Raw genomic sequence first — 26,976 nt, 5'->3', positions numbered from 1 at the left:
TGGCTTTGTGGCGTCATAATGACCCATTGTCCCAGGGATTCGAGAGAGCGGAACGTTATTACAAGGAACGTTCGATCAGCGCGTGTGGTCCTTCCGGGTCACTGTTGTGGCTGGGAGACTGGTCTTCAAGTGCGAATATTAACTTTGGGAGGGAAAGGCAAATAAATCAGCGTTTAGATTGCGAAGCATTGTACTTTTGTAGAGTGCGGTACTTCGTCTGGAAGAAGGTGACGTTTACGCGGAGTTACATTTGAACAAACTGTGTTGAGCATCTGCAGCAGCAATCTTGCCAGTACAGTAACGCGTGAAAGAAAGCAGGCCTCTCGTGTTATTTTGAATCTTTCGGATTGCCGGACAGATGAGAATGTAGTATATCGTAATAGTTCGCACTGCACCTTTTTAAGAATTGTCTCTACCTTTTCCTGGGTATTTAAACTTTCCCATATTATCTACAGGTCCATAGATTATTTCGTATTTACTGTTACATTCATGCTACAGCTCGTGGAATCTCGAATGAGCGTGTTTACATTGGTTGGCTGGATTTCCAGACTTTAATATCAAGATTTCTGAAACAGCACATATTTAGTTTATCCTTTAGCAGTTGCATTTTGAATATTCGCAGTGTGTAGACTGTTTGCATTCTTATTAAACGTTGATGTGTTTTAATCAGACTTATTTAAAAAGAAACTCGTGGAGCTCTTTAAATAGTTTCTAAGCTGAACTGTTATTGAATGAAGTGGCGGCATTCTTCTGGTCGTGTTACGAGAGCGTTGATTCACGGCTTTGAGATGCGACCAAAAATAGATCTGTGCTTATTTAAATGTAATTTGACAGTTTTCTACATAAATAAAAGTAGTTTGCATTTATAGCTCTCGAGTCTTTGTATGATGTGTTAGCCTTTTATTCTGGATTAAGGAAATTGCAGTCAGTTCAAACAATGTCCATGCCCACCTAGCATACGCTTTTTATTTCAGTGGGGGCCCTTTAGTAACAGCCAGGAATAAGGATTCTAGGCAAATTGCAATGTCTGTTCTCTGTAAAGGGGATGCAAATTAAATAGGCCAAGTGCTCCGAAATACTCCTCTGCATATATTTAACCTGCTGAAATGGGAAATGAGAAGAAATGTACTTTTATTAAGGAACTTAGTTATTATTGTTACTTAAATGAGCTGCCTTTATTACTTGTAAAGTTATTCCATGTCTTTTAAACAATGAAAGCTTTGAACCCTAGATGACAAATCTTTAAATGCATACTTTTTCCACCTATTCCATGCGAACCGACTTGTTTGTTTCTCCAAATTTTGGAGGCTTTTCTCTGATTCTTTTGACAGATTCGGGCCCAGGTTGTATAGTGCTTAATAGTTTGTAGCAGGTGCAACCTTTGTTTCGTACTGTGTCCTTTGAAGGGGAATGTTGGTTGAAGTATTTTTATGCAGAATTGGTAACGCTTGTTGGTGATAAGTGCTCAGTTTCATTCGTAACTTCATAGTTGGTAACGCAGCTTGGACCTCTGCGCAGTGAGGCCTGGACAACAGTCATTCCAGAGCCCGAGTGGTTAGTGCCACGTAAATGCCGTATAAAGACTATTTTCAACAACAGTGTCACACTCTCTCTCCTTGAAAGTCAGTAAATCGCCATTGCCCAAACCTTCCCTTAATGACTATATGCTCAGATCTATTTTATATTTAACATTGTATTTGTTCAGCAGCACCTTCCAAACCTTTGATCTCTTAGGAACGTAAATTCAATAATTACACGTTATGAAAAATAGTAAAGAGGAAAAGGTTTTTTTTCATAAAGCTAACTTTTTAAAAAAAACTTATTTTCAGTGTCGAGTGCAAATGGCGATGTTCTGCATCCACAAATGTCTGAAATGTGGTCTAAGGAATCAAATGCTGCAACAGAGAAGTCTATCTGTGTACACGTCTGTTTATAGAGTGAATGAAGATGACATAAAGGAAAAACTTCAGCAACTTCCTGGTGGATCCATTGATTTGCAGAAAGATCAAAATGGAATTGCTACCCTGATTATTAACAACCCTGAACGAAAAAATGCATTTTCTGGTATGGTTATCTGCTCAGTTAACTGTCCAGTTAATATATATTCTTTTCTAAGGAAAAAGAATCACTCTTGGTACTTATTTTTCTAGGGGAGGTGAACAGTTTGGTGACTTTTTTAAACCATAGCAATGCTTTTTGTATAATACTGAATGGGTTACTGAAATTATTGACTTATAACAAATGGAAAATGAAAGTCAAAATCTAATACTTGAATTAATTAGTTATGCTAATTGGTTGTCTTAATTAAAAATAAATATATTGGCTTCCATGTTAGTTTTGAACTTGGCACACATGAACAACGCAATTAAAAAAACTTCTAACTCTGATACATCTGAACTTCTCTCCAATTTCTTTCCCCGTTTAATTTATTTAAGAAATGGCTTGCGGTTTGAATGAAACTTGCATACGGTTATGGAATGTCATTGGCATGATATTGCTAGGTTAATTCACAAACAAAGCACTGCTGTATCCAATCTTTTCATCTGAGATTTCAGTTTTCTCAATTGAGACTTGTTAACATTTGCTGGATAAATACGGAGGGACAATACTTCACTGACAGCTGTGTGTCTGTGCTGACTTCTAATATTTATTCCAATAAGATACTCCTGATTTGGATAAATATACTGAATTAAAACAAAACCTGGACCAACTGACGCTAACTGGAAAACTGTCAGCATTTAGTTGTGTTACAGCATTGTCTTCAGGTTATCTGGTTCTGTTTTATCACCTTTGGTAAGAGCAATTTAATAATTGATGGAGAGAATCACAGAAATGTTTGAATATGTTAAATACTCTAACTGTATGTCTTGTGATCATTAGTGACACATTTTTGATGCGCAAATCACTTTTCCATTTACAAAAACTTTCTTCTTTCTTTTGAGGAACAATGATGTTAGATTTCCGGGATAGGGTAGAGGAGCTGGAGCACTGGACTAATGGAAAAGGTCTTATCGTGAGAGGTGCAGAGAACACATTCTGTTCTGGATCTGATCTAAGTGCAGTTAAAGCGATGTCAAACCCTGAGGTAAGTAAACAAATGAGGAATGACTCCTTGTTTTATTTCTGATAACTTACTTGGGAATGGGGAACCTTTTTATAAAAAGGCGTTTCTATCTATAAATCTTTCATGCTTCACTCTGAGAATTTTATAACGTTTTAGGATAGATTTTCAATTTCTGTTGTTCCATTTTTATTTGCTGTATGCCAATCTTTCACCTGCATTATAGGATTATTGGAAATTTCACAACTTGCTGTGAAACTGTGCAAAATAATGACCCTCTGAACCGTGTAATGTTATGCTGCTTGCAGCACAGTTAATATAAAAAGTACAACATAATACATTTGGAACATATTTTGTTCTTTTTTTATATTGCCAATGGTTTTGAAATTTAATACAGTCACTTTAATACAGCAGATGGATTGTTACAATAATAGTTCCTGAAGTGTTTTATTCAATCCATTTATTTAAATGTGCTGGTATATTTATTCCCCATGAAGCAACCACTGTTCTTTATTGGCCTGACTAGTTACATAATCTTGAATGTGATAGTATAGGAGACTGGAAAGGATTCTTAGCTGGTTGCTTTCCATTTTCAACACTGTTTTGCATATTCTAATCCAAACACAGATTTGTATTGATTATTGTGATCAGAGATAATGGGAACTGCAGATGCTGGAGAATCCAAGATAACCAAGTGTGAAGCTGGATGAATGCAGCAGGCCAAGCAGCATCTCAGGAACACAAAAGCTGATGTTTCTGGCTCTCTGAAGGGTCTAGGCCCGAAACGTCAGCTTTTGTGCTCCTGAGATGCTGCTTGGCCTGCTATGTTCATCCAGCTTCACACTTGGTTATCTTTGTTTTGATTATTGTCTGCATAACACCGCACTTGCTTTCGCTTTCTTTTGGACATCTTTGAGAAACTACGTGAAACAAAGTGGTGCTCCCTCTTATCTGCCAATTGGAAAACCACGTTTTATAGATAAAAATTAAAAATTGCCCAACATTGGGTCACTTTGAATTGGCACAATGGTACGCTTGACTAATTGTTGGCTTCCTGCAGTGGCTGTCTTGCATTATGGGTGGTCCCAGTAAGCACTGACCCACTCGACCTGACTTGCATTGAGTCTGAGCTGACTGATCTGTCTGAACAGGGAGAAAGTAATGAAGTCTGCATCAGTTCCACTGATTGTGTATGAATGAAGTGAGTATAGTTAATAAGATGGGTGATTGACGGATATAGATTCCCATGTGGAATTATGATGCGGCAATGACAGTGACATGGCTTGAGGAATGGCAGGATTAGGTATTAAATATTCCTGTTACAAGTTTTTCAGAAAACAAGGAAGATGAGGCATTTTTTGGCTTAGGAGAGCATTGCCATATTGGAGAACGAAGATGTTCCAGATTATAGGATTGATATGGGGAGAACTAAGGAACAAAAAGTCCACAATTGCATAGTTCACTGTGAGCTGTAGACCACCAAGTGGGAAGGACGTAGAGGAATAAACCTGCAAGGCATTTACAAGAGATGTGTAAACATAGAGTAGTCTTAATGGGGACTTTAATTACAACCTTGGACTGGGATAGTGGTAGTGAGGGACAAGCATTCCTTTCTCTCCAAGAGTATTTCTGTCAGCAGTATGCCTCCAGTCCAGCTAGCAATAAGGCATTTTTAAACCTGGTTGTTGGGAATGAGGTGAGTCAAGTACATTGAGTCACAATGGGGGAACATTTAGGGGGTAGGTCAGGACAACGTGGAAGTTGTTAGTCAAGCATACAGTATTCTTGGTTCATGAGTAGGGGGAAGAGTATCAGAGCAGGGAAGTTATGCCAAACTTGAATAGACTGTTAGGTAGATCTCAGCTAGAGTATTGTGCACAACCGTGGAAAAAGAACTGGCAGCTAACAAAGTAGAATCTCAATCTTCAACAGGCATATAAATTGTTAAGGATGGAAAATGAGTTGTGCAAATTAGGGGCCAATTATGACATTTATAATTAGTGTTTGGTGCATGGCTGAGGTATATTTTCCATCTGTCTTTACCAAGGAAGGAGATATTACCCACGATGACAGAGCAAGCAGTTTTGGTCTTTGGAAGGGTTTAGGATTGAATAAGCTGTTGGTTCCTCAAGCTGGTAAGGCTTCTTGATCAAATGACGATTTCCAAGGAAGAGAGGGCCAATGTAGCTAATGCTGTTTATGCTGTGCACGTAGAACTTGAAACAACATTCACTACAAAAGATTTGAGGAAAAACAGTAACTCAGCCATAAAACAGACTTTAGCAACACTGTAACAAAATTGGCTGAGTGAAAGAAAACAGGGAAATTGTTATTTTTCAGGCTGGAGGCATGTTTGTCACGGTGTTCAATGGTGGTCACTTGCTTTTTCTGATTTTATATTAATGTTCTAGATCTTGGAATGCAGGGGAACAATTTTAAAGTTTGTGAACGGTACAAAACTTGGAACATCATAAAGGAAGTGGACAGTGTAGAGCTTCAAACAACATCAGTCAATTGATTGAACTTCATGTCCCTGTCCATTCTATGTAGAGAACTGAGGTGGAACCATGATGGTAGAAAGAATGTAGAGAGACAGTATCAATAATTACTACAGCAAAAGGTGTGCAAGAGCAGAGGAACTTGATGCAGCTACACAAGTTGCCAAGGATGGCAGGATAGTTGGATAGAGCAATTTAAAAAACATGTTATATCCTTGGCTTTATGAATAGGGGTGCAGAGTACAGGAGCAGGAAAGTTTATCTTGCACCTGTATGAGACCCTGGTTAGACCTTCACTAGAGTACTGTAAACAGATTTGGTCACCACATCATTGGATGTGAATGAATTGGAGAGTACAGATGTACAAGAATTATTCCACTGATGGTAAACTTCAGTTATGAAGATAGATTGGAGAAATTATGACTGTCTTCCCTGAAAAGGTTTAATGGAAATTTTCACAATTGGGAGAGATCTGGACAGAGAAGATATGGAGAAGCTGTCCTGGCTTATAAAAGGATCAATTGTGTGAGCGCACCAACTTTAAAGTGATTTGGAACTGAAGTAATTGCAAAAAAGGAATAAAACTTCCATACTGCAAATCGTTCTGATCAGAAATGTGGCAGAGTAAGGTTTAATCAAATTGTTCAAAAGGCATATTAGATGATTGTTCAAATCGAAATAATGCACAGGGTTCTGGACAAATGTGTCATTCTGCTGTCCTAAATCATAATTGTCATTCAACTCGGTGCAGACATGATGAGACGCTACTTGTGCTATGAAATTTTTCACAAAATAATCAAACGCCAAAAGAATGAGCAGGAATGTTGCTGCATTAACAGGATAACAATTAGGAATTAAATCTTCTGCATTTTCTTTCTAGGATGGGTTGAGCATTTGCATGTTTATGCAGAACACCTTGACAAGACTTCTCAGGTACTAATATATAATTAAAAAGTAATGTAATAATAGAAATCAGAACAAATGAAAAAATGCTGGAAGTACATGGATCAATCAGCATTCTGAAGAGTCAACAAGTAAATGAATAATGAGGTCCCTCATCAAGGTTGATCAATCCTTATGAAGGGATATATTCTTGAAACGTTACCAGTTTTCTTCAGACTGCTTTTTAATAATTGTTGAACATTTAGATTCTGCAGAACTAAATATGAAGTCATTCCAATTTTTAAGGGGTTATGACAGTTTATGGATTTCATTTGGAATTGGCTATAATTTTACAATTCCAACTCAGAACTTTCTAAATTGGAAAGATCATAATGCAGCTTCGCATTGGAAATTTATATTTTGAAATACGTATATTGGAATGGAGAAACAGATTCTGTCCCTTTTACCTTCACTTCCATCTGCTATAGAAAATAATTACAGCTAAATTGTTTTCTTCTTTGGTTGACTTTGAAGTTTTCCTTCCTACAGATATAGCAATTTAAACGTGTTGCAATATGGATTGCTTTGCATTTATGTGGGGGAAGAAAAAAATAAAGCTGCAATCTTCACAACTCTCCAGATTTAGTTATGGTGAAAATAAATTGCAGCATCACTGCACATATCTCATTATGTTCTGCAAGATGTTGATAAGTCAACTTCTGCCATCTAGTGACAGTTAGAGGCTATTGTTACTTTTAAATTGGAAAAAGTGTTACTCTTGTAATGCCTGAGATAATGGGAACTGCAGATGCTGGAGATTCCAAGATAATAAAATGTGAGGCTGGATGAACACAGCAGGCCAAGCAGCATCTCAGGAGCACAAAAGCTGACGTTTCGGGCCTAGACCCTTCATCAGAGAGGGGGATGGGGGGAGGGAACTGGAATAAATAGGGAGAGGGGGGGAGGCGGACCGAAGATGGAGAGTAAAGAAGATAGGTGGAGAGGGTGTAGGTGGGGAGGTAGGGAGGGGATAGGTCAGTCCAGGGAAGACGGACAGGTCAAGGAGGTGGGATGAGGTTAGTAGGTAGCTGGGGGTGCGGCTTGGGGTGGGAGGAAGGGATGGGTGAGAGGAAGAACCGGTTAGGGAGGCAGAGACAGGTTGGACGGGTTTTGGGATGCAGTGGGTGGGGGGGAAGAGCTGGGCTGGTTGTGTGGTGCAGTGGGGGGAGGGGATGCACTGGGCTGGTTTAGGGATGCAGTAGGGGAAGGGGAGATTTTGAAACTTGTGAAGTCCACATTGATACCATATGGCTGCAGGGTTCCCAGGCAGAATATGAGTTGCTGTTCCTGCAACCTTCGGGTGGCATCATTGTGGCAGTGCAGGAGGCCCATGATATACTCTTGTAATGCCTGATTGTTTTCTAATGTCTACTGAATCTCTGCTACCGTTTGACCTTGGCTAATATGTTTCCCAACCCCATTATCCTGCCTTCTCCCCATAACCTTTCATTCCTTTACTAATCAAAAGCCTTCAGTCTGAAAGACACTCAATGACTTGCTGCAGCAATGGGTGCCACAGATTCACCACCCTGACTAAAAAAGGGCCTCCTCATCTCAGTATCAAGGACTCTGTGCTCTAAGTTTCCATGAGGGTCGCTCACTCTCTCTCACTTCCCTTTTTCTCACTTTTTCTCTCTCTCTCTCTTCTCCCCCCCACACCCGACCCCCTTCTAAACTCCATCAAGTACAGACTCGGGTCCTCATATGACCAACTCTTCATTCATGGGATAATTCCTGTGAACCGTCTCTGGACCCCCCCCCCCCCCCCCCCCCCAACCAAACCCAGCATATCCTTTAGATACAGGCCCAAAAACTGCTGACAATATTCCAGATGCAGTGATAGCTGAACATCATACAGTCCTGCTCTTGTATTCTAGTTCTCTTGAAACAAATGCTAACATTTCAGCTGCGTTCCTAACTGCCAAATGAGCCTGTATGTTTAGCTCAGAATCCTGAACTAGGATTCCAAAATCCCTTTTTTCTCCCCCCAGACGGCAGAAGCTTTTCCCCATTTAGAAAATAGTCTATACCTCGATTCTTACTACCAAAGTGCATAACCTCACACTCTCCCACATTGTATTCCATCCATCTATTCTTTGCCTGCTGTTAGGCTGTCCAGGTCTGACTGTAGCCTCCCTACTTCCACAATACTCCTGTCCCTCCACGTGTCACCTGTAAATTTCGCAACAGTGCCATCCATTCCTTCAACCAGATCATTAATGTACAACAAGAATAGCAGTGGTCCCAAAGCTGACCTATGTGGAATATCTACTCACTGGCTGATACCCCAAAAAAGGCCCGTTTATCCCCATTCTTTGCCTTCTGTCAGTCAGTCAGTCAGTCAATCTTCTATCAGTGCCAGTACCTTGCCCGAAAACCATGGCCTCTTTCTTAGCAGTCTTCTGTGTGGCACCTTGCCAGAGACCTTCTGGAAATCCAAATAGATCATGTCCACTGGCTGTCCTTGGTCGAATTTGCTCATTAGCTCCCCATAGAATTTTAGCAGGTTTGTCAGGCATGACCTCCCCTTGATGAAGCTGTGCTGACTCAGCCCTATTTCTCCACGCACTTTCCAATTATTTGGAAAATCTTAATGACCGAAGTCAGGCAAACTGGCCTATAGTTTTGCCTTCTGCTTCCCTCCCTCAAATGGGTGTTAAGGTAGCCATTTTCCAGTCCTCTTGTAGCTTCCCTGTGATTCCTGAAGGATCTTCATCAACACATCTGCAATCTCCTCAGCTATGAGATCCCTGGTGTGTAGTTTATCTGGTCCGGGTGATTTGTCCACCTTTTAGATCCTTCACCTTTCTCAGCTCCTTTTCATTAGTGATGGGCACGACACTGACCGCTGCTCCCTGGCTCTTGAAGTTCTGGTATGCTACTTGTGTCTTTGACCGTGAAAACTGATGCAAAGAATCTGTTTTAGTTCTTTTGCTATTGTTCCCTATTTCTACTTCTCCAGCTTCACTTTTCATTGGTCTAATATCCACTCTAGCCTCTCTATTACGTTATTATATAATCTTTCTAAAACAAAAACTCGTATTTTGTCTTGTTACTGTTTACAGTGAAATAAAACCCTCATCAGTTTGTTTCTAAATTCACCTGCCACCTTTCAAACTTAAATCATAGAATCACAAAATCTGTGTGTGAATACAGACCATTCAGCCCATTTAATCCACACCAAACCTCCAAAGAGCATCGCACCGAGACCAATCCCCCTCATCCTAACCCCGTAGCATCATTTCCCATGGCTAATCCATCTAGGCTGGACACTATGGGCAATTTAACATGGCCAGTCAATTTAACTCGCATATCTTTGGACTGTGGGAGCAAACTGGAGCACCATACACATGGGGAGAATTTGCAAACTCCACACAGACAAGTCATCTGAGGGTGGAATTGAATCTGGGTCCCTGACACTGTGAGGAAGCAGTGCTAATCACTGAGCTAATGTCTGGATCTACAAGTTTTTTGTTGACTGCCAAAATTTTAGTACTTTTAAAAAAATCTCAGGACACTGAAAGCTTGTTTTGTAACCTGAAACATATTTTACTCAGTTTTAATAAATTATTGTACCATGGATCAGGGGAAAGGGGCTATGATCTTAAACCATAGCAAGTATAAGGGGAGGCTAGTTGAATTGTTGCTGGATTATTAACCCAGCAATGCAGGTAGTATTCTGGGGGCCCAGGTTCGAATCCTACCAAAGCAAACGGTAGAATTTGAACACATTAAAAATATGGAATAGAATCTAATCATGACATAGTTGGTTGCTGGGGGAGAAACCTACCTGGTTCACTAATGTCCTTATCTGGTCTGACCTACATGTGCTTCCAGACCCACAGCAATGTGGTTAACTCCTAACTGGACAATAAATGCTGGCCTAGCCAAGGACATCCACATCCTGTGAATGAATATTTGTTAGAAAAGTTCTGCTTGGTGTTTTTTTTCAAACAAATGGGGAATTTAATTCTTGACATTTTTAAATCTTCTGGGTTGCACTGTATTCCATTCAAACTATTCTACTGTTACAAATGTTGAAGTACAAGTGAAATTACTGCACTAACAAGTGATTCATTGCAATTGATTTTGAGTACTAAATGCACCAGACATCTATTAACCTTTCTGAAATTCCTAGTGCAGACTACCTCTGATCAGTGTAGCTTTAGTCCAGGGGAAGGCACTAGGAGGAGGAGCAGAAGTTACAACAGCCTGTGATTTCCGGTAAGTAGCCAAGTTAATTAATGCCACTGATAAGGAAAAGGCAAAAGCAGTTGTTTCTTTTTGTTTTAGTTTAAGCAACATGAAGTACCAAATGATTTACAATGATACACTAAGTTAAAGGACACTTCAGTCTAATTTTTAGAACATTGTTTTCCAATTTTATCCACTTGGTAAACTGCTTTTAAATTCTGTTCTCTTGAATAAGAGCAGAGGCTAAATCAATAGCTATTTAATTCTGTTTGGAAGACAAAATGTTAATTTATATTAATCATAATCTTGTTTCTCAAGCATTTGCTGATTTCAAAAATTCACTTTAGCAATTTGTTAACAAAATAGAGATGTTCTTCAATGGTGTGGAAATTAGACATTTAGGAATAATTCTATGGTTGGTACTGGGATCTTGTAGAAGATACTGGTTTCACATTCTAATATTTGAAACCTATATGCCAAAGAAAATCTGTTTAAAGAGTGGTATGCCTCTTTTTGCATCAGGCATAAATCTTCCTTTGAAATCTTTTTGATACATGCTACATAACCCAATGCTGGGGAGAAAGTTAATGGAGATCATGGGGGGTTGCTGGTATCACTATTTTTGGCATTTGCATGATGGAGATATGGGTCAGTGGACAGGTAGGAAGAAAGTGATTGTGTAAAAGACTGCCAATTGGTCAGAAAGGAAACAGTACTGAGGGCATAATCACAGCTAATATAAATTCTGGGTATTTTTGTGTGGCAGGGGCACATAGCACATTGGAATGATTCAAGCATCAGGTTTCCAGAAAGATGGGCATGGACTTACTTGGGAGGTTATCATCATCATTCACGGAGCTTAAGTATGGCATGATGATTTACGATTGCAGATAAGTTGAGTGTGGGATTTTTGATGATTGAGTTAAGCTAGTAAGTGTAAATCATAGAAACCCTGCAGCCTGGAAGTGGGCCATTCAGGTCATCAAGTCTACACCAACCCTCCAAAGAACATCCCACCCAGACACATCTCTTCCATCCTGTCTTTGCAACCCGACATTTACCATGGCTAATCCACCTGGTCACCCCATCCCTATGGGCAATTTAGCATAGCCAATCCACCTAACCTGTACTTGGAGGAACCTTACACAAACGCAGGGAGAATGTCTGTCTGTCTGTCTGTCTAAGTGGAGTTAGCACGATCACCCACGGGTGGAATCAAACCCAGGGCCCTAGTGCTGTGAGGCACCCCTGTGCCCCAGATTGTAAGCAAGTGTGGAGTTCTTGATTATCCTCTTGGCATCATTTATAAGTGAGGAGAAGAAAATGCTTGATTTTTTTAAACCATCACCTTCACGGTTGGTCTTGTGCCATGTCAATGACAGTCTTACTGTACTAAGTTCTAGTTTATTCAAGCAATGGATAATCTAAGCACTTACGACAAGTACAGAATACCACCTCTTAAAACATTAAAGGTTCTTTGTTCCATCACTGAGTCCCTATTTCAGGGCTCCTTTCATGATTATTGCTCCTAGGTTCTTGCCGCTGATTGACTTTTTTGGTTGCGGAGTTAAATCCTGTTTCCAAGATCCACCCAACATGTTTACTCATCTTCAGATAACCTATTCTCACTACCTTCTGTTGCCATTACTTCTAGATGTTTCCTACACTTGTTCCTACTCCTGTTGTTGTGTGATTTCCTATTTCTGAAGTTTCTGTACGTTCCATTCTTGGAGCCCAGTTGTTGGTTCCTGGAGGCGCAACACAGTTCATGTGTTGACTATTTTACTCATAGTTTTTTATAATATGGTCGAGTTGTTAAAGTCCACACTCTTGCTCATTATTAGAAGAATGATAAAGGACATTCACAAAGCTGAACATCATTTTAGTATCATATAATAAAAGAGAAAGGAAAAATTAAGATTACAAACATCACATTTGAGCCTGTTCAATATATAATCTTCCAAATTACATGTTGAGTAAGAATCTGCTTTACTGTCAAAAAATAGCACAGGATTCAAGAGACAATCTGGCAGGTTGTGGAAGAGGTGTATTTTGTCTGACTTTTTGAGAGAGGTTTTAAAACAGACAAGCCAATAAACAGCTTGAGGGGCCCTGGGTTTTTGTTCGAAAATTTAGAATGACAGAAGCAACATGACTGGGTGAGCCAGGCTTCCACAGAACAAGGGTTTTAGCTCAGCTTTCAGTTGTTGGGGCTTTGAAGCTGGTTTATGGAAGGTGTCATTTATCTCTCTCTCTCTGGAATTTTCTCTGGTTAAGGGTGTGTTTATGGGATGCTACTATATTGGAATAGTTGCTGTTTATTAGTTGAATAATTGGAGTTTCCCAATAGATTTGAATTATTACCAATTCTTCCATCTTTTGTTTAACTGGGTTTAAGGATAAAGCATGTTTTGCCTAAAGCAGAGTAGCATGACCAATTGAATTACATCTGGAGCACAGTACCTCACACTTGCCTTTTAGTAAGACAAATTAGAGTCTACGCTATTGCTGTTATATTTGAAAGGGGTTTGTTCTGGTCTAGTCCATAACAGTACCAATTTCTAAAGACAGGCACTGTAAACTCATCGACCTGTTTGCTTATTTTACCAGGCTTATGACTTCAGGAAGTGAGATTCGCTTTGTTCACAAACTCATGGGATTGGTACCAGGGTGGGGCGGAGCAACCAGACTGATTAAATTGATTGGCTATCGAAATGCTGTTAAACTACTGAGCAGTGCCCAACAGGTGGACCCTGCAACTGGTCTCAAGATTGGTCTTGCTGATGAAATTTTAACATCCACTGAGGGTAGCTGCCTTGAAGAGGCAGAAAACTGGCTGAATCAATACACAAATGGATCTTCACAAGTCATTAGAGCCATTAAGAATGTTGTGGTTTCAGGGAGAGAACTGTCACAAGAAGAATCACTAAAGAATGAAAAGAGTATATTTGGTACTCTGTGGGGCTCTCCTGCCAATCTGAAAGCGTTGGCTCAAAATATCAAACATAATTAGTGTCAATCTAATATAACAGTCCAGATTAGCCTCTACTGTGGCTTCAAATGCCAGTTGAAGTGTAAAAATTGTGTGGAAGGTCGTACTTTTTCTATGAACAAGAGCTGAAGACAATATTCCACCTAGGATGAAACAGTGTTTTTTAAATGTATGGTAAATGTAACAGTCAAAATATGCCTTAAGTTATGCATACAGTTCAAAAATTACTTTAGGCTGTAAAGTACTACGGTGTCCTCAGGATGTACAAAACACTGCAAACTGTTTTTGTTTCTTTCAGACAAGTCTAGTAACCATGAAGCCTACTGTATAAATGTATTTCTTACATTTAAATTCTTATCCTCTCATTAATTTAACTTTGTCAGTACAGCTCATTTCCACAGCAATAAATCAGTACTGGTAACAGGCTAAGTCTATTATTTACAATAATTTCTGCTTAGAGCTGGAAGACAACTCGTTGACAAAATGGAAAAGATGCATAACCTGCACTCCATTCAAACACTGCATTTGGAAAAAGGCTTGAATGTCCAGATGAAGTCCTTTTTATTTTGCTTAAGTGTCGGAATCATATTCTACATTTGTAGAGTCTAGGCAATTTGGATTCCCTCAAACAGCTGTACACATTTTCAAGTTGTAGACAAAAAACTGTTTCTTGAAGAATAAGGGGCAATATCACTTAGATACTGAAAGGGTTTGACATGGTAGCTGTTGGAAAGTTCTCCTAGCTTTAATCTAGCATTTGATCACACCTTATCATTCCGCAGCAGCTTGAACTGAAATATGGAAGCTTCCATGAGGGAAGGTTAGAAATCTATTGACCACAAAAGAATATGATTACTCAGTCATTGAACATATTTAAATCTGAATTCAATACATTTTTGGACACTAGTGGAAAATGGAAATAAGAAGAGTGGAGTTGCTGTAGTAATCATTTGTTAGAGTAAGCATCTTAAACATGTTTTTTTTTCAGAAAAAATTAATTTTACAACTAAACCTGTTTAAGTGGCTGCTTAGAAATTGTAATTTCTGTAGAATAAAGTTTTCACAGTACTCAATCAGGAATGACTGAACAAGACATGGTTCTTTCTCCTAAAGGATAGATTCTGAGTTTTTCTTAAAGCAATTGTAAAAGGGTTCTGCAGGACAGTTATGGTAAAGGAAGGAAGAGTGACTACAGCTAGGGGACCCTAAAATAGTTACCAACTAAATCCAACTTGAAATTCGGGAGAAACTTCTTTGCAAAAGTAATTTGAATTTGGAACCCTACCACATGAAGATGAAGTGAATGCATCAATATATTCAATGAAAAAGCTAGATAAGAACAAGACAGAAAAAAACAGGTTACACTGATGGTGTTAGATGAAGGATTAGAATAGGACCTGATGGAGCATATACACTGGCACAAGGAGGGGTACTGTTTGTGCTGCAAATATGATTTTGAAACTAGAACTTAATTGTGTTTGCAAGTGAAGCTATTATGGCAAATGCAAGATAACTATGTCACTATTTATTAATGACTTGGATAATGGGATAGAAAGTCAGCTATTCAAATTTACTGAAGAGATAAAGGATATTGACAAACTAGGGGAGTGGCAAAACACAGAGGGACTTGAATGTGGACTTGGGTTTTAAAAAAAGGACAGATCAGGGTACTTCCTAGATCTTTAAAATGCCAAAAACAGGTGAGAAAAATATCAGCGCTTATGGAATTCTGAACATATATCTAGAGGACGGGAGCATAAACTAAAATAAAAACACTGGTTAGATGCCATTTGGAGTACAGAGAGCTAACAGGCTCAAGGGGCTCAATGGCCATTCACATTTCTATATCAAACAATAAGCTGGTCTCTCAATACTTTCAGACAGTCCTACGATATCAATTGAAAATATGTCTGAATTTCATATGTACTGAAAATTCCATAATCTACGCAAGTTACACCAATATCAGGCACATCGCACCAAAGCAAAATTGAATGGAATCTCAAAACCATACGAATTACTATAACAAATAAACCTGTGGTATCTTGAACATTCAAAATAACTCACTCATTAGTTTGGAAATTATCCTAAAGTCTTCACTCAGTGCAATTAGAAAATATTCAGATACATCATGAACTCAGCACCTTGACTCAACTATCTGATTCACCTGAAAGAGAGATGCAAGGCCATTAGTTAGAAGAAATCACACTGCCAGCATTAATTTGAAAAGATAATCTTCACTCCAATTGATGTTAATGTTTAAGTTCTTCTGTAAGTTTTCCACCTGACTTTAAAGTCTGCATGTGTTTCTTCAGCAATGATATTGGTACAGAGACAGTTTTCATGGCATTGTACCTTTTTTAAAAAAATATGATGCTGTTTAGGAGAAAGAAAATCAAACTGCTGGAAACGCTCAGCAAGTTTGGTAGCATCTGTGAAGAAAAAAAAAAATCAGGATTGACATTTTGGGGCCGGTGACCCTTCCTCAGAACTGGGGAAATTCTGAGGTAGGGTCACCGGGCGTGAAACATTAACACTGATTTTGTTTCTTCACAGATGCTGCCAGATCTAATGAGCTTTTCCAGCAATTTCAGTCTGTGTTCCTGATTTACAGCATCTGCAGTTCTTCTGCTGTTTAGGAGGAGTTTTGTTCAAATTTTTAATTACAGTTTGAAACTGGGAAGTACAAAATTAGATTCCAACATCACTTCCGTTTCGCTTAAAATGGGGCAGGGCAGGACATGCCAATGGCAATGGCAATTCAAATATGCAAGTAAAAACTTCAATCCAATTACTTTTAAAATTTATTCAAACAATATGGCCACTGATGGGGCCAGTATTTGTTGCCTCATCGCTCACTGCCCTCAGGAAGCACTGTTGAGCCACTTTCTTGAACTGCTGTATCACTGTGGTTTGGATACCATTGAGTTACATGCAGAGGGTACTCAACCAATCAGTCACATTATTGTGGGTCAGGGAGCACATAGACCAGGTAAAGTTGGCAGATTTCCTTGCCTCAAAGACATCAATAAACCAGATCCCTTCTTACAACAGCTTCTTGATAAATTATCATTGGTAGTCTTTTCCTGCTGGTTTACTTAATTAATTGAATCTAAATCCCCAGTTTGTGGTGCATTACTAGTCTAAAGGTTAAGTTAGTTGCACTCATGGTATATACAGAAAGACTTGGTATGACAATTTTTTGTTCTACTTGAAGACAGTGTTATGCTGGTGTGGCTAAAAGCACTGTTTCGCATCTCCTCACCACACCCCCAACATTCACCAATTGCACCATGGGAAGCTCCAGTGGAAAGTAATTTTAATAAATAAAGAATACCTTACTAACAACTCAGCATTGCTGCTTCTTTAAGGAGGTATCTCTTGAGGACTATTACAGATCGACATGAATATGGAATCATTCACGACATTCATTGTTACACTTTCAAAGCAAAATCGAAAATATATCAAATTATCAATTTACGTCAGACTGCAGGATGGAGAATATATCATTTGCAAAAGAAAAACTTGTGTCTTTGGGCTAAAGTTTTAGTATTTGCATACTAAATTTGCATTTTAAGTAGAACAATGACTATTTAACCATTTTAAAGCTTTGTAACAAAAATTGGGAAGTGCGAGCAGTCACAAATGGCAAAAACGGCAAAAATTGATCTTTGCTCAAGGGTAGTTTCAAGGGAAAAGCTGACACCAAGCTAAATGACCTTTGTCTGTTGAACAGAGGTCATATTATTATTGCTAATATTGTTGCTAAACTCGCTGTCAGAACTTTGTTTTTTGTACAAAATTGGTTTGCAATGCAGAGAACCAATGTGACGACAACTTTTAACAAAAAGTTTAAGCTTTATTTCGACCATTGCTATAGTCAGAATAATGTAAGTTTGAAGTCAACTAATTGTTTCTCCTAGTCTAACACTTCACTGAATGTCAACTATGTAGGCAATGTTACTTGTACAGCTATTATCAGCCTCAATTACAACAATACGATAGGGTGATGTACTTTCTCACCAAATTAATAAAAAGGGAGAAAAGGAAAACAATGATTCTTAATTTGGCTATGCAAAACAAAAGATCTATTCACACACTTGCCTGACAGAACCAGATAATTCTACATAGATGTAGTTTTTAAAAAAAGTCACAAGAGGTATCGCTACAATACCAAAGAGAATGAAAAGCCTTCAGCACAACTGGTGCTTGCAAGTTCAGATTTCACATTTTATATCATGCACAAAGAGTGAGTCATTCTGAAATTTAGCACTAAGATATTTTAAAGCAATGAAAATAAAGTTAATGCTACCACAATAAATATCGTGCAATTCCTACGTTAGAAACCTACAAATTGCAATGGCGCCAAAATGAAGTAAAGCAATTAAAAGTTAGTTTTAGCTTTAATTGAGTGCAATTCTGGTTGAGAAATTCTACATTCCTCAATTGCCCTTAGTCTCGCAAGTGTTAACATTTGTTCCTTTTAGAAGTGAGAACTGTCAGATCTAGACCTCTGTTACAGTGCATTGCCCATCAGGTTGCTGCTCCCTGCCTCGGATGCTGCTGCTAGGCCCTTCTGCTGGAGACGGCTCCTCTCCTGGTATCTCAGTGTTCAGAGAAGTGAGTCTTTGCCTGCTGTGGTTGGAGGTTGGAGACTCGTGATGCTGACTGGTGTTATCATCCTCTGTATCAGAACTTGTTGCAGACTCAGTGTTATCATAAGACATTCTAGCTGCATGCTGTGCAGCTGAAACTCTACTTACAGAAGCTACATATTGCTCTTCTCCTTCTCCTCTATGACTCCTGGTCAGGTTTTGGCCACTTATTTGCAACTGCGCAAGCGAGTTCACAAGCAATACATCTGCATCTGGTGAAGGAGTTATTGGGCTTACTGGCTGATCAACTAATGAAGTTGCTGGTCTAACTGTGGGCCTCATGATGGAAACAGAAGGCTGTATTGATACAGATCCAGCACCAGCAATGCTAACTGCTCCATCTGCTGAATTCTCTCTTTCTGAGGTTAATCCACTAGAATCACAGTCTAAACGAAGACCTGCCACTCCCTTTTTGGGAATATCTGCTATGTCACGTTTCATCTTTCTGCGGCGACCATGCTCATTACGTCTAAACTGAATCATGTTCTCCAGGTCTGCAACGTACAAATAGCCAGCTATGAGCATTTCAATTGTCTTTTTGCCTTTCAAATGAGCATCTTCCAGCTCTATACTTGTGCGTTCATCGTATTGCCACCAGCCGTTTGTGCCTTCATAGTACCAAGCATACTCCCCATTTCCTCGGCTTGCTGCTTTGAGCTCTTCGGGGGACAGCAAAGCTGGCTTGTCGAGAAACTCCTCAGGAATTTCCTGACGACACAGTGCACACCGTCTGCTTTGCCAAGATGCTCCTTTCACGCACAAGAAACAGAAGATATGTTTGCATGGCAATTTAACAGGATGAACACAAGTCTGAAGACAGATAGCACACTCCGGTACAGTCAGAGAAGGTGCTATGTTTGAGCAAGACTCATTTAACTTCCTTCCTCCTGGAATCATGTTTGATGCATGGTCGATATCCCCACAGCCAGCCATTCTAAGGAGAATAAAGATTTTGTATTAGCAATCCAATGTTAATATAAAACAAATACTCAAGGGAAAGGACTTCCTTTGTCAGCTATGTATAATATAGTCATAAAGAGCACACAGAACTCCAAAACATTGTGCTAAAACTATGCAAGGCACTAATCAGACCATAGGAGAAATAGTGTAAGCAGTTTTGGGCCCCTTAACTGAGGAAAGATATAATGGTATGGGAGGCTGTCTAGAGAAGGTTCACTATGCTGATTCCAGGGATGGTGGGACTATCTTAGGAGGACAGATTGAATAGATCAGACCTGTATTCAGTGGAGTTTAGAAATATGAGTGGCAACCTTTTGAAATATACAGGAGTCTTTAGGAACTTGACAGGGTAGATTGTCCTGACCCCACCACCTCTGAGGGCTCTAGAGGCTGCATTAAGTATGTTCAATTCTAGGCTGAGGAATGTCATATTAAAACTTTGTTCAGCACATTATCACTAATGTTGGTAATAGCAGTCTCTCACACATTGCATTTCAGCTATAGATATTACAGGTTTCATACTAAGGCTTAGGGAACAAGACATCAGAGCTTGCTTCTATATTTTAGCTTGCAGTGTAACAGTAATAATATCACTGCTATTGTACATTTACTTCTGTGGAAAACAGCTCTCACGTATGTTTCAAACCTCAAGTTTCAGATAGTTCCTTCCCTCATATTGGTTCTGTGCATTTTATTTCCGATACAGTTCGTAAAGCTACAAGCTTTAATCGGTCTGTAAACTGTGCATCAACAGAACACAAATGAAGAAGACCTAAAAAGTTCTGAGTGTGTCTTCTGGGGCATGTCAATCAATGTGAAGATTACTTTAAAAAAGGAACTTCTCATTACAGAATAAGGAAATCACAATTTCTTGTTAGAAAAGTTGCATTAGCTACTACAACATGTTTTAAGCTTCATTTGTATGGGGAGTACAGCTCAGTTTCAAATGCAGTACGGCATCATTTTTAATCTTAACTTTAAAGCACAGAGACTGGATCAATTCTCTATTTGCAAAAATATTTTTTAATCAAGGAAAAGTTGCTTTAAAAATAATGTTCATAATATTCGTTAGTGTTCATCAGTTCATATATACTTAAATCGTTGCTCACTTTTGCTTTTAAACAGAACTTTTACTAAAATGAGAAAGACAAGTTGGCAGGTCATCAATGAGTTCTTTCTGAGCTTATAAACTGTGTTAACAATGAGAGTGCATACAAACTTCCAGCATGCTCCACCTGTTTCTATTCTATAATTCATGAATTAGATGTGGACTTTACTGCCTGGGCCATTACTCATTGCCAATCCCTACTTATTATCAAGAAAGTGGAGACAAGTTGCTTTCTTCAACTGCTGCATTATATGTAGGTAGACCCACAATGCTGCTAGGGAGGGAGTTCTGAGATTTTGACCCAGCGACAATGAAGGTACTGTTTCTAAGTCAGGATGGAGAGAAAAAAGCAGGCAGTGGTGTGTCCATTTATCTGATGTCCTTGTCCTTCTGGATATTAGTGATCGTGGCTTTGGAAGGTGCTGTTTATGCAACCTCTGATTTCTGCAGTGCATTTTGAGTGTTGTTGAAACTGCACTCATCTACAGCAAGTGGGGGTCATTTCATCACGCTCCTACTTGATTTAGGAGTCATGGAACAAGATACTTACTGCAACATTCCTAGCCTTTAACCAGTTCTTGCATCCATAGCATTTGTACGGCTAGTCCTGTTCAGTTTCTGGTCAACGACATTGTCAGTAGTTGTCTAACCATTATTTTAAAGTCAGAGATCTATGCACGTTGAAAAGCAAAATTTCTTACATGCATAACAGATGCACAAGGATGTTGCTGGAGATGAAAAAATGCTCACTGAAACTTTTATTAAATATAGAACAAATTTCTTTGAGCAAAAAGAAGTATGCAAAATATATACAAGAGTCCTCATCTTGCATTACACTCACAACATACATTATAGTCACAAAATTATGCTTTGGGATACTAGGTACCATCTTTGTACCAGTTTGTCAGAAACTATTCTCTTTATTACATTTGTCGAGTCATTGCCAATATTAAAATAAATAAGTAAATTTGACCATTAAAGTAATAGAAGTGGAATTCTAGATGCATGATTAGGTATTACGCTGGTATCCACAAAATCTTTTGTATCTAGAGTTTCTTTCACTCAATAAGGTACTTTTACAATAATATTCAGTATTCTTCCTTCTAATGTTTATTTTAGAAAATACAATTTAAATCTCTAACATACCTTCTGCATTCAAGACAATTGTGATAACTTTAAAAGAAAACTACTCCTCAGGAAATTAACTGGGCATATTATGGATATATTAATTCATTTTATACACATAAAAAGACAAATTAATTACTTATGTTATACTGAATGGAGAAATTCAAGAGTGAATTGGGTTTTTTCATGAAGGAAGCAATAGAGTATTATGACAGGCAGACTACAGCACTATATTCTTTGATGGGATATTACAGTTTTTTCTTCAGTCTTGTAGATTCTTGCACCTACTCACGGAATGAATACAGGAGATCCTTCAGCCCAGTGTGTCTACATTTGCTCTCTAAATGAGCAATTCATCTCATGCCACTCTTCTGCTTTGTTCATGTAGCAAACATGAAAATCTTTTGTTTTCAAACAATTCCCCTCAGAAAGTCTCAGTTAACGCCAGCCTTCATCACACTCTTAGGTATTCAAGATCATAACCACTTGGTGCATGAAAAGGTTTTTCCTCATGTTATTATTGCTTCTTTGGCCAATTATCTTAAATCCATGTCCAATGGTTCTCAAGTTTCCACCAGTGGGAATAATTTCTCCAAAGTCTACTCTGTTTGGACATTTCATAATTTTGAATCTTCTATAAAATCTCCTCCCAACCATCTCTTCTCGGAGGAGAACGGTCCCAAACTATAATCTTTCTACATAAGTTCCTCAACCGAGACCAGGATAAAATATTTAGTACCAGATTGAAACATCAATTTTGAAGTACCAGTATGAACAGAATTCAATGTCCAAAAATATTTAAACATACTAACAGAACTATGGATCCAGTTACAGATTCTTGCTGCAAGTTCCTGCAGAGATCAATGGATTCAAAAGATGTTGCCGCCCTTCCTCAAGTTTCTGATTCCACAGGACCTCTAAATGTAAAAAAAGCAAGACAAGAAAATTACAAATTCCATAATTTAATATTCTATGTACAGTAATGTTACAAAGATATTTATAGACTATTTTGTTCTTATACAAATGAAACAGCTAGCTGCTATGATGATTGACTTCTTCATCTACTCAAAAAAAAGTGCAAAAGAACATGATTGTAAAGGAGAAACCTAGTGAGAAGAAAAGGCAATTTGGTCAAGGTGCGGTGACTGAAATACAGTTAAAACTTGTAACTTTAGTAACACCAGACTCTTTGACTAAGCTTTTGGCTTCTTCGGTTTATCATCTGGCTTTTCTTCACAATTGTGAAGCATCTTGCATAACTTTTGACGTCTTTAACAATATAAAAGCAGTGTGTTGTTTGAAGCAGGTAAATGAGCACTAAAACTATAAAGGTAATAAAGCATTCAGTTCTCTTCTAATGAGAAAGCTATAAGGTAAGCATTTGAGGTCTAATTTAGTTATCATACAAGCAAATATATTAGTATTAGCTTTAGATTCTAGCCCAATGTATCAAGAGTCACATTGGTTAGTATTTTTTCTGAAGAAGGGTCCTGACTCAAAACGACAACTTTCCTGCTCCTCTGATGCTGCCTAGCCTGCTGTGCTCCTCCAGCTCCATACTATTTTATCTCTGACTCCAGTGTCGGCAGTTCTCTTGGTCAGTATCTCAATACTTTTTGTTAAGGCTTGAATTATAACATAGAACACTGTAAAGGCAGAATTGTATCATTAGGGACAACCTGAAAGCAAGAGTTGTACATGAATTCTGCCTAATGTAAAGTTAGCCCAGTCATATGGAGCTCTGATCACTCAGTTGCAACCTTACGTATAATTTTTCAATTTACATTTCCCAAAATTGAAAAGCCAAATTTTCTCCAGTCTTTCCTCATCACTCACTCCGTCCTCCATTGCTACGATTCAGCCTTGCGGCTCCTCTAAGTATCTCCGGCATCTGAAGTTCTTTGTGCCTCAGTGACCAGGTGTATGTAGTATTTAAAATATGATCTACTCAAGAGTAATAAACAGTTCAAGCGTGACTTCCTCTGCCTTTTAAGCTATTGTTTTGGCAATAAAGTTCTGCAATCTATTTAGATTTTCTGTAGAAAGAACTCTTGGTTAGTGCCACATCTTAGTAATCTTTTTATTCATGCTCTCAATAGCTTCTTCAAACTTTCATGCATCAGAAATTGCTTTTGGCACAAAGTATCTAAAATGGTATGCCATAAGGTGAATAATTAATTTATTTTATCATTGAATTATGCATCATAAACATTAGACAAAAACGACATCAGGTTAAATAGATGCTGCTCACACTGGAAAACAATTTGAGTGTGGTGTGCTCTAGGAATGCTGGGCCTTGTTTGTTCTCCATATTTAGAGAGAGTGTATAGACTAGAACATGGGTAACAAATTCGCACAACATACTGCGAGCAGACAAAGAGTACGTTTGACAGTGAGGAGTACTGAAAACAATTTCAGAAAAATAACTGACAGTGAAATTGTCAAACTGGCAAGGATACTGTAGGTAACTGTAACCTTTTAGGGGAAGAAACAAGTAAAGGCTGAAAAGACAATCGAAGATCTGATGACCAAGAGTTCAAATTGAATTGATTACTCAGATCAGGAACTTAACTCTAGTTAACCCCACTGGCCATACAAATACTATCAGAGAAGGTCAGAGGCTGAGAATTCAGCACTGACTCTCCAAAGACAATCTACAGGGCACTAATCTAGAACCTGATGGAATACTCTCCAATTGTTCGGATTAACGCACCTGCAAAACTGTTAAGAGTCTCAACACTATCCAGGACATTCCAGTTTCCTTGACCTGCAGCTGACTGACCATGTAAAACATTTATTCCCTTAACTATGAGTGCACAGAGCAACCGCAGTTTATACTCTCTAAAGTCTATGAGACTGATACCCTAGATGGAAAAGGTCAACAGGCACAATGCAAATACCATATGCATGGCCCCCTAAGCAAAGCTACAAAGTCATGAAATAGGAGAAATCCTTCTACATATACCGTAAATGTAGATTAGCAGATTTTAGTAACTAGGTTATATTCATTAGTTCACAAGGCACTGAATGCAACATAAGAACAACACTGTTTACATAGATGGGTGCAAATTTACTGTGAATGTAAAAATCAGCCTGCAGGGTCTGTATCATGATGTCTTTCATAAAGAATCAATGCTGGCAAACAAAATGGAGAACAATTAGAATAAAAGCAGAACAAAGATCAAGACCCAAATAATAAGATGGAAAAGGCAGAGAATGGTAAGAAAGACACTAATGACATCTGGCATTACATGTGCAAACCCTTGCTCAGACATTTAAGAAAAAAGTAAAACAAAGCAGTAATGATAGGAAGTGAACATAATGGTCATATTGGAGCTCCATTTTGAGATCTATAAGTCAAGTCAAACAAGTATATATGTCATTCATGAGTTTCACTGGTCTTTACTCTGGTTGAGTGTGCCACTCAAAATTTCCAAGTTTCAAATTTTATAACAAATATCAAAAATTAAAAACAAATCTACTGCAGGGTTCTTCGTGATATTGTGAAAATTAATTAAAAATGGAAACTTTCCTTACTTGGAACAGAACAAGGAATACATTGATACATGTGCACTTTCCATTTGCCTCTCTAGGGAAGCAAAGAAAGCAATCAAAAATACTGTTCAAAAAAGCTTTAAAATAAAATGTAAAACTTAGCCTTGTCAATCTTGCCTTGTATTTTTCCAGCTGACTGTAGCTAGAAATATGCTTAGTGCTCTGCCTTTCACGTTCCCACTTGTTACTTTCCCATTTACTAAGGCAGTCATTTAGGTGGCATTAAGTGCAACAGTTCACGTGCGGCAAGGTACATGCACATCAAACCTTTTACTATTTTGACCATATTTCTCCCACAACAGTGGAGGGGAAAAGAAGTGTCTTCTTAGGCTGTAACATTTAGTATCCAAAAATTCTGCAAAGAAAATTAGTAAATCTTTTCTCCAGTAAAATACGGTTCTATTTTTCTCCCACGTGCACAAAGAAAGCTTTTAAACATCGGTTTCCAATGCTCCTTATAATGACCTGACTTGAAGCTATCAGTCTGTGGCTTATGATTGATAGCTTCAAGATCCTGGGAGGTCACACCACATTTAAATGCCATTGGAACCAGACGAACAGTTTCATTCAGGACCTCTTGGGGTGGGAAAGAAGGCGAGTTTCGTTCTACCTGAATGCCAGACTCCCAATCAGAAAACTCATGCTTCTGATGTTGGGCTCTGAAGTTCCTTAATTAGGAGTGAGCTGAGCACATGGGCACAGACTGCTGGAGTTTACGTTACAGCATTTTGGAGGAGAAACTATATTTAGCTCCAAAAAAAAGGATTACAAGTGACCAATCTCAATCAAGTATTCTGAGTTTGATTTACTCTCAAAGCATTTTATGTTCCATAAACCCAAATAATCATAAAGGATTAATACATTTTCAACATTTTTTCTAATATAGATCCAATTTTCCAGTTAAACAAATAGACAGAAAGAAAGGGTCTAGATTTCAAATTTTTCACCCAAATCTTTCAGTAGACCTCTACTGATTTTGTTGGTACACGTTGGAAAAACACAGCAACAACGACAAAGTTTTTGAAAAAAAAAGCCTGTACATAGCAACAAAATCGAAATTAAAAGGCGGCCCAAAGTGGGAGATAAATATAGCAATCATCGATCTCAAGTTTGAAAGCCTGTAGATACACTGGATCCAACAGGCCTGTGGGGAAGAGAAGGGAGATTTCATTTTATTCCAACAGTTATTCACAATATAAAAATACAAGAGTACAAATTAATGGGGAAAGTTTACTCACCAACAACCATTACACCGCCCCCCCCAAAAAAATAATATTTGATAAATGAACCTAATGAGGACAACAAAATACATTCGCAGAATACGGATAACATTTGAGTAAGGCCTTGCGCTTTACACAGCCGAAGTACATGCATATTTTGCGATGAGGGAGAACCGACGAGTATGGCTCCGGCGACGAAACCACGCTGGACCGGTCAGCCCAGTTGGGTATGTGACAGTAACAAGAAAGTGCAAAGTGGGGGGAGGAAGGAGGCATAACAATGGAAAGAGGGGATTGCACAGGAAAGGGAGCGGGGGAGGGTCAGGTAGCAGCCCGGCGCCCCACTCTAATCCACTCCGTGCTCCAAATGGGAACATTGGTGCCGCCACGTTCGAGTGGAACTCGGGGCCTGAGCGATACAATCAGTCACCATAGCGCCCGAGCGAGGCCGATTGTTCCTTTGTGAGCCAGGCAACAGCACCGGGTTCGATGCCACTGAATGTTCCTCACTTACCCGCCAGCGCCTACAGCCAGGGGCTTTTGCCTAGCCACTGTCACCGAAACACTCACTAAACACCACAGATGGGGAGGGGAAAGAGAAACAAAAACAAACACAGCCTCTCGAGCCCCAGCTTAGTTTGGCCCCTCCGCACCCCAGTAGGCGCAACT

At 38.8% G+C, this 26,976-nt stretch overlaps 2 protein-coding genes across 4 annotated transcripts; one reads left to right on the top strand and one right to left on the bottom strand.

Annotated features, from left to right (window-relative positions):
* On the top strand, window positions 1–14,112 carry echdc1 (enoyl CoA hydratase domain containing 1). 2 transcript variants are annotated; one of them, XM_048531230.2, is made up of 6 exons: window positions 1–426; window positions 1,830–2,064; window positions 2,943–3,085; window positions 6,440–6,492; window positions 10,645–10,725; window positions 13,306–14,112. In XM_048531230.2, the coding sequence occupies exons 2-6, from the start codon at window positions 1,842–1,844 to the stop codon at window positions 13,706–13,708; spliced, it is 903 nt and encodes a 300-aa protein (XP_048387187.1). In that variant the 5' UTR covers window positions 1–426; window positions 1,830–1,841; the 3' UTR covers window positions 13,709–14,112. The 2 variants fall into 2 exon arrangements, with proteins under 2 accessions (XP_048387187.1, XP_048387186.1); XM_048531229.2 differs by having other exon boundaries at window positions 3–227.
* On the bottom strand, window positions 12,113–26,976 carry rnf146 (ring finger protein 146). 2 transcript variants are annotated; one of them, XM_048531769.2, is made up of 3 exons: window positions 26,822–26,976; window positions 22,341–22,449; window positions 12,113–19,273 (listed from the first exon to the last, which is right to left on the bottom strand). In XM_048531769.2, exon 3 carries the CDS (start codon window positions 19,270–19,272, stop codon window positions 18,190–18,192), a length of 1,083 nt encoding a protein of 360 aa, XP_048387726.1. In that variant the 5' UTR covers window position 19,273; window positions 22,341–22,449; window positions 26,822–26,976; the 3' UTR covers window positions 12,113–18,189. The 2 variants fall into 2 exon arrangements, with proteins under 2 accessions (XP_048387726.1, XP_048387725.1); XM_048531768.2 differs by having other exon boundaries at window positions 12,116–19,273; window positions 22,345–22,449.

This window comes from Stegostoma tigrinum, chromosome 4 (genome assembly GCF_030684315.1).
Source record: "Stegostoma tigrinum isolate sSteTig4 chromosome 4, sSteTig4.hap1, whole genome shotgun sequence".
NCBI classification, from domain to species: Eukaryota; Metazoa; Chordata; class Chondrichthyes; order Orectolobiformes; family Stegostomatidae; genus Stegostoma; species Stegostoma tigrinum.
This window is presented reverse-complemented; position numbering and strand designations above follow the sequence as displayed.